We start from the raw sequence: 7,736 nt of genomic DNA, 5'->3' as shown, positions 1-7,736 counted from the left end.
AGGAGAAGGAGCTTGTGTGACGTACTTCTTTGAAGCGCGAATTGAGCGCTTGCCAGCTTTCCATTGTTTCCAACGAAAAATTTTTACGTCGTGCAGGTGGTGATCTGGAAGGAGTAGCTTTAGAAGGTGCACAACCGATTTTCCAAGTTTCTTGTAAAATCTTGTCGCAACATCGTTGGCCCTCAGCAGTGTTACTGATCTGATTTTTGACCTGTTTCTTGGCTTTAGTTTCAAGACATTTTTCATTGATGAGACGTAATGGTATTGGGGTCGGTGATGTCACTACCATAGACAACACAGAGGTTATCTGTCTGTAGATGCTTAATCATTTTGGATTCTTTCTTGCCTTTTTGTGGGCAATTAGTGGCATAATGACCAGCTTCATTGCAAATATAACATTTACAATCCTTTTTTGTTTCAATGGATTTAGAAGCCTTAGAGGATTTTTTGGTTCCTTTTTTCTTTTTCCCTTTTTTTGTTTTTGGGGGAGGAGAAGGAGCTTGTGTGACGTACTTCTTTGAAGCGCGAATTGAGCGCTTGTCAGCTTTCCATTGTTTCCAACGAAAATTTTTTCGTCGTGCAGGTGGTGATCTGGAAGGAGTAGCTTTAGAAGGTGCACAACCGATTTTCCAAGTTTCTTGTAAAATCTTGTCGCAACATCGTTGGCCCTCAGCAGTGTTACTGATCTGATTTTTGACCTGTTTCTTGGCTTTGGTTTTAAGACATTTTTCGTTGATGAGACGATATACGAAATTAGTGCGGAAACCAATGTTATCCGGTTTTTGGATTCGTACTAGGAAATCGGGATAGCCTTTGGCTGCAAGTTCATCCCAAGGATTTGGAAGCTTATGAAAGAACTGGGGTAACCAATGTTCAATAGCATTGGGTGGAAGTCTACGAAAGTATTTGGTAAATAGCTTGACGTAGTCCGGAAAACGGCAAATGTCACATAATTCGATTTTCGAAAGAGCGCAGGTTGCATCATCAGTGAGGAGTTGTTCATCGGTATGTCCAACTAATTCTTCTTTAAGAATCTTAACAAATCCTCTTAATACACCATCGATTTTATCGAAATTGTTTAAGAGTGCATCCTTTTGTCGTTGGCCTTGAGAAGTTTGATCCCATTGTCGAAGCCAATCGAGAGCATCACCTTGTAGGGTTGCTGAAATATAATCAAGGAAACGGTTGCGTTCCCAGGTTCCTTTATAGTTATTGACGAGGATGGCTAAGGACTGCGCCCATTCGTCGATGGTTTTCAAATGGTCTTTATACGGGACATTTGTAAGGTCCAGATAAGTTCCATGTTGAGAAATGGGAAACTTATTAAGATCATCTTTTCGTGTCCAGGTAGGAACTGTAGAAAAGTCGTATTTATACGAGGAGGAATAGACAGAAGGTTTTTTGGGTTCAGCTTTTGATTTTTCTTCATCTGTCTTTTGGCCAGAACCAGAGACTTCTTCTGCAGGGAGAAAGTCTTCAGTGGGAAAGTCGCCATAGAAAGATTCGTCTAGAATCGTATCAAATCGATGTTTCTTAGCTTTAGACTTTTTAGATCTAGGGCGAGGCTTTGGGTCTTCTTCGATAGGTGAATCGGAAGAGGAAGTAGGTATTGGATCTTCTTCAATGGTTTCATCGAGTTCTTCAGAGGAGTCTGACTTATCAGAAAAGGCGTATATTTGTTCGTCTTCAGATGTATTTTCTTCGTCAGAGTCACTGGAGCTTTCGCTTGGCGTGTAGCCAAAATGAGTCAGAAGATTCTCATTTTGTAATGAGATCTGTCTCATACGGGTAATGATATGAGCGCTTTCGTCGAAGGTGAGTTTGGGGTTTACATATAGTGCTTGTAAACAATTGAGCTAATCTATGATGCTTTCATAATCATCTCGACGATATTTGGAAGAAGAGGTTTCAGAGAAAACTTTAATGTTTTCAACTTTGTCTTCATGACCGTAAAAAAGAGGTTTGACTCTATAGCGATGAGGTTTTTCATCAGAGGGTTGATCTGGGGGCAGGGACTCTTCTGATGGAAGGGCAGAATCTTTTTTTGAAAGAGGATCTGGTTGCTCAGGTGGATATAAATCGGACATTTTAGCTTTTTGAAGTTTGGCTAAATCGATAGTCATTTGATTTATTTGATCCTGAAGAAGTGAATTATCCGGCGAGGATGAAAGGGTGAAAATCTGGGTAAGAGTTTCAAGTTTGTCATTCAAGGAGATCATTCCTTGTTGGGCATCTTCAAAGGAGGAAGCCATATGAGTGTTGGTTGCCTCGAGATTATGTTGGAAATCGATCTTCCAATCAGTAACCATATCAATAAGGAAGTTTACTCCTGCTCTAATCTGGGTGAACGCAATAGGTTCTGTGTGGGTGAAGTGAGAATGTCGGTAGGCATCGGTGTCGTGACCAGTAAGATTACGGATACAGTTTACAGAGCTATGTTGGGCCATATAAACAGTTATGGATTCTCAAAGCGTTTAGATTTCTGTTATGGTGCCTAAAACCAAGAGTTCCTGTAGACAGCTTAATGATTGTCGTAATAGTCGTACAGACACTGACATATAAGCAAAGACAGGATAATATGGGCTTGCAACAGTAATTAAACATATGAGAATTAAAACAGTAATAGAGCACAACTTAGATACTGAAAACTATAATATAAGGTACATAAAACTTACAATGGTCCAGATTCGATGTAGGCTCTAATACCAATTACATTATAATAACATGCGGGCGGAAATTACACGAGAACTGAAGGTTTACACAAGAAGGAGATTTACAAAGAGGAAACTAATAGTCAGATCTTACAAACACAGATACCAAAACCAATTTGGAGCTTCGGTTTAAATAATATTCTAAAAGGTAAACAGTTCTGGAGAAGATAAGAATGAATCTTTTCTTTTACTGTTTGAAAAAGTGAGTGTCGGCAACTTTCACTGTTGATGAATCGTTTGTCGGCAGCTTTCGGTTACTTTTGCTTTTGGAAAAAGAGAACATGACAACTCTTTCTGTCGTGTGCTGGATGAGGTGCAGTCGAGTGGAGGAGAGAGTTTCGGTCGGTCGCGTTACCGAGTGTCGGTAGCGTTACCCTTCCATTGCATTGATGATATTATGGAGTTCATATTCATCAAAAGGAGGAGTGCTGGCTGGTGATTGTGCATCCGCAATATCCCATTCAAGATTAAGGCGTTCGGCGCCATCTTTAACACGGGAGGGGATATCAAGTGTAGTCATGCTAATGATTTCTTTTAAAAATGCTATAGCAGTCTGAATCTAGTGTTCACCATTTATATCATCACCATAATAACAAGTGATTGTTGTGACAAAGAGTCTGCGTCCGTCACAACAATAAAAGACAGGTTCTTGATTGTAATAAGAGCCATCAAGAAGACGTCTTGCAGTGTCTTGTAGGTGTAAAAAATTGTGAATTTCGAAGTAATATAGAACAATACTGTTAGCAAGTTCTTCGGAATTTAGGAGGAGATTATGCTCGTACTCATCATGTGCGGTGAGTTTGAGATACCATATTTGATAAGGTTGAAAGAATCGACTTTTTTCTCGACTACCAATGGAACTGGAAATCCAAAAAGTAAGATGGCGGCTGTAGTTCCATCTCTTGCTTACTTTGTAAATCATGGATTTTATCATGGCAGGGAAGTGTTGATAAGAATCATGAGAAGAGAAAGTAAGTTTGTTTACAAATCCCCAATCAATGGGTTCCATGTACCAGTCTATGCCAGGAATGATAAAAAAGGCAAATTTAGGGACTCGTTTGCAATTATAAAGCATATCAAAGGTATTGATATCTTCGTGTAGAGTTTCATAATAATATCGAATGATATCATAATGGTCTTCAACCTTGCGATAAATTATGCGAAAGAGATCTGGAGGAAAAAGGTCTCTTGCTTTTTCAAGAAGACAGATACGATTGATTTTTGCAAATGTATTTTGTGCAAAATCTTGTTCTCCTACCAACTGGGCGAGTTTTAGAAAACAATTTATTTGTGAAAGAGAAAAATCTTTTTTCCAGTCAATAGTAAGACAGATCTGGATGCAAAGCTTTTTAAGCTCATCCGTCATGGCTGATTGTTCATCGATGAGGGCTGTAAGAGAACTCAGATGTTGTCTGAATTTCTTATTGGCACAGAGTTTATGTGCTTTCCAAACATTGTTAATTTCATCATAAAGATAGTTTGGAAGACCAGGATATTAGAAATTGTTAATTTCTGCAATATCCGGATTTTTGGAAAACATTTTTTGAGAAGCTTGTCCCACATTATAGAAAACTGTTTGGGCTTCTATAAGCGTGTCATAAGCTTTAAAGCAAGAACCATTAAATGAACGAAGCTGTTTGTGACAGTCATTCCAGGTTTCATAGATGCCAGGCTGGTGACCTGTAAAAACCACGAACCATTTGTGTGGTTGTGATGGACTTGGTTTAGATAGTGCTTCTTTAGCAACCGTGATCCAACCATCTTTATCCTTTGGTGGAAAAGTATTTTCATCCATCTGTAGGCATGGGAAGAGAAATATCGGGGTTAGATATTTCTGGAGGTCTGCTTAAGAAATCTGCAAGAAAGTTGTTATTTCCTTTGATATGTTCAATAGCGAAAGAATATTGAGCAATAACATTAAACCATTTTAAGCATCGCCCATCTAAACAATTCTTTTTGTTGATTAAAAAATCCTTTACGGTTTGGTTATCCGTACGAATAATAAAATCTTCTGGTGCTAAGTAGATATGAAATCTCTTGATTGCTAATTTTATTGCCAGAAGTTCTTTTTCATAAATTATATAATTCTGGTCATTGGGTTTAAATTTTCCAGAATTGTATCCACAAATTAACTCTTCTTTTTGAAGAAGTTTGGTGATTGGAGCTTTACGAGCTCGGATAATGGGATAGGACGGAGTGTCGTCATTCCATTTTTCTTTTGGAATGGCTTTTAAAACACATCCCCAACAGAGCTCGGATGCATCTGTTTCAAGAATAAGTTTATCTCCTATTTGAGGAAAATATACTTCAGGGATATGGACTAAATCAGCTTTGATTTGTTTGATAATAGTGGTATCACTATCAGTCCAGTCAAAAGTGACATTTTTTTGTAGCTTTTTTTATTAATGGAAGTTCCTTTTGAGATAACCCTTTAATAAAAGTGCGTCCATAATTCAAGATGCCCAAAAAACTTTGAAGTTGTTTTTGTTGGGATTTATATGCCCTGGCATAGCAAATTCCTATCTGGATTGTATTGACATATGTTCCTGACATATCTGAAATATTTATGATTTATATAATTGGTGAATTCAATGTATTATGTTTCGATTCACTATGAAATTGATAGTGTCCAGTTAATTACAAGAAATATTTATATATATGTATGTGATGACAATCAATGCATGATATATAAATAGTAATTATAAATTGTTCATAGTCGGTAATTATGGATGGACTCATAATTAATTAAGACTTGAACTGGATCCGCATTAGGTTGAGATATATTGCGAGAGCCGTCGTATGCAATTACTCCCTATCACCGTCATGACATTTGACTCTTAAGCATAAGAAAAGTATAGACTCTTTTATTAATTAATAATTACTTTGATTTGTTCGGCGGATTCTTCGGGATCCTTAGACCGACACTTTGGGTAGTTATATAATTAATAGTTAGAGGGTTATATTTTCAATATTTGCATCATTGCTACTTGTATTTATTTTGTATTGATTATGGTTGATCACAAAGTAAATTCGAAGGCCTTCGTGTGTTTTTAGACAAAATGATTTATTATATATTTATTTATTTAAATTATTATTTTTGTCAAACAAATGTTTTATTGTGATCGAGCCAGAAATAATCAAAGGTACCAAAATAAATATATTAATTAAGTAGTCGGATTGATGGCTATATTTATCCGATAACTAATTATGCATAGAGGGGTCAAAGTGCAATATTGACTTAGAGGTTATTTATTATTTAATTGGAGTTCAATTAATTTCTTTTAGTGGAGTAGAAATTAATTTATGAATTAATTGAATTGGGTCCATGAACCGGGCCAATTATTAATTCATTGTAGCCAATAAAATAATAGGCCCAATGGATTCTCACTCATAGCCCAACTTGATATTGGAATCATATTAGATTTGAGACATATGAATTAGAGATGGAGAAGGATTTGTTGTTTCCTTTTCTTTATTTTTATGTTGCCTATAAATATACATGGTCTATGTATATTTTAGGGGGTGATTTTTATGAGAAGAAAAAAAGGAATAAATTTTCTCTCTCTAGATAATTAGGGTTTATGTTCTCATCTGATGGAGGCTCCCACAAGCCTAGTTTTCCAAGGTCATTCAAGGAGGCTTATGAGTGATTCCTAAAGGCAAGACCATTACCAAGAAGATGGAGATCCATGGAAAAGATGTCTAGCAAAAGGGATCTACAATAAGTGAGAACATTCACTTTAGAGGAGAGATCTGAGGTTTACTCAAACCTTGATGTAAGTATTCAATCTTTTAGTTGAATAATACATCATATTTTATTTTATTTTTTTTCATAAAACTTGTCTCTATGTGATGAATCAAGATCTATGAATTTAAATCCCTCGAAAAGTTTTTAAAACTAGCACGTTTCCCAACAGTTTTTTATCTTGAATAATGTCAAGAAAGTCACGGATCTTAATAATTATATGATCCTGTAGTTTTATACCTTTGTGGGTTAAAACTAATCCCAGAAAATCAATAGATTCCTTTTCAACATCTATCTTGGTTGGAGATAAGATGATTCCGTAAGTCTTTAGTTTGTCTGAAAGACAAAGAAGATGTTTTTTATGTTCGTCTCTTGTTTTAGAGAAAACTAAAATATCATCTATGTAAACAACAACAAAATCTTTAAGATCATTAAAGATAGAATCCATCCATCGTTGATAGATTTGTGGTGCTGTGTTCAGACCGAAAGGCATAACGGTCCATTGATAGTGGCCGCGAGGGTTACAAAACGCCGTAAGGGGCTTTGACTTCTTCCGCAGTTTTATCTGCCAAAATCCTGCTTTACAATCAAACTTACTAAAGATTTTAGCTCCGCGTGTTTGATTTATCAGAACATCTTTGCGTGGGATAAAATAACCATCAAAAATTAAATGTTCATTAAGCCATTTATAGTTGATGACCATGCGGGCTTTACCTCTTTTGATTTCAGTATGGTTTCTAACCATAAATGCAGGGCTGCTATGTGGACTGCGTTTGCGTTCAATGAGTTTTTTCTCAAGGAGCTCTTGAAGTTGTGCGTCAAATTCATCAATGTCTTTTCGAAGATAGATCATTGGTTTAACTCGAATAATGACATTCTCATCTTTGAGTTTTAAGCTGCAAAAACGAGGACTTCTTTTCCACAGGGTAAGTGGATTATCTGAAAAATTTTGGCGTAAAGAAGCATATAGCCAATGGGTATCGGCTAGGACTAACAAGTCAGTATCTCTTTTGGGTGGAGAGAATTTTTCATTACAAACAGAGGCTAAATTCTCTTGAATTTGGATTTCAGCGACAGTTTGGTCTTTTAGAGTTAAAGAAATAGTATTTTCTTTTAACTGCAAGGGAAGGTAACTATAGATAAAGTTACATCCTAAAATAAAGTCACCATGCATGTATGGGAAGCAAAGAATTTTTGGGATAATGAATTTTTTATCATTAAGCCAAATAGCAACGTCTTTTGCTTTAAACTGAATCACATTCATGGGAGCTTCTGCATCA

General features: G+C 36.3%; 1 protein-coding gene across 1 annotated transcript; it reads right to left on the bottom strand.

Annotated features, from left to right (window-relative positions):
* Positions 1–242: 242 nt before the first annotated feature.
* On the bottom strand, positions 243–1,784 carry LOC132269926 (uncharacterized). Its single transcript, XM_059771149.1, has one exon. It carries the CDS (start codon positions 1,782–1,784, stop codon positions 243–245), a length of 1,542 nt encoding a protein of 513 aa, XP_059627132.1.
* Between the last annotated feature and the right edge of the window lie 5,952 nt (positions 1,785–7,736).

Source organism: Cornus florida, unplaced genomic scaffold (assembly GCF_030987335.1).
Source record: "Cornus florida cultivar Cherokee Brave unplaced genomic scaffold, ASM3098733v1 CherokeeBrave_3.0.0_Hap2_Chr01, whole genome shotgun sequence".
NCBI classification, from domain to species: Eukaryota; Viridiplantae; Streptophyta; class Magnoliopsida; order Cornales; family Cornaceae; genus Cornus; species Cornus florida.
The sequence above is the reverse complement of the archived record's forward strand: the minus strand, read 5'-3'. Positions and strand labels throughout refer to the sequence as shown.

What these genes read in the sequence shown, in the direction of transcription:
- LOC132269926 (XM_059771149.1), bottom strand. Translation starts at nt 1,784, where the DNA reads ATGAGACAGATCTCATTACAAAATGAGAATCTTCTGACTCATTTTGGC.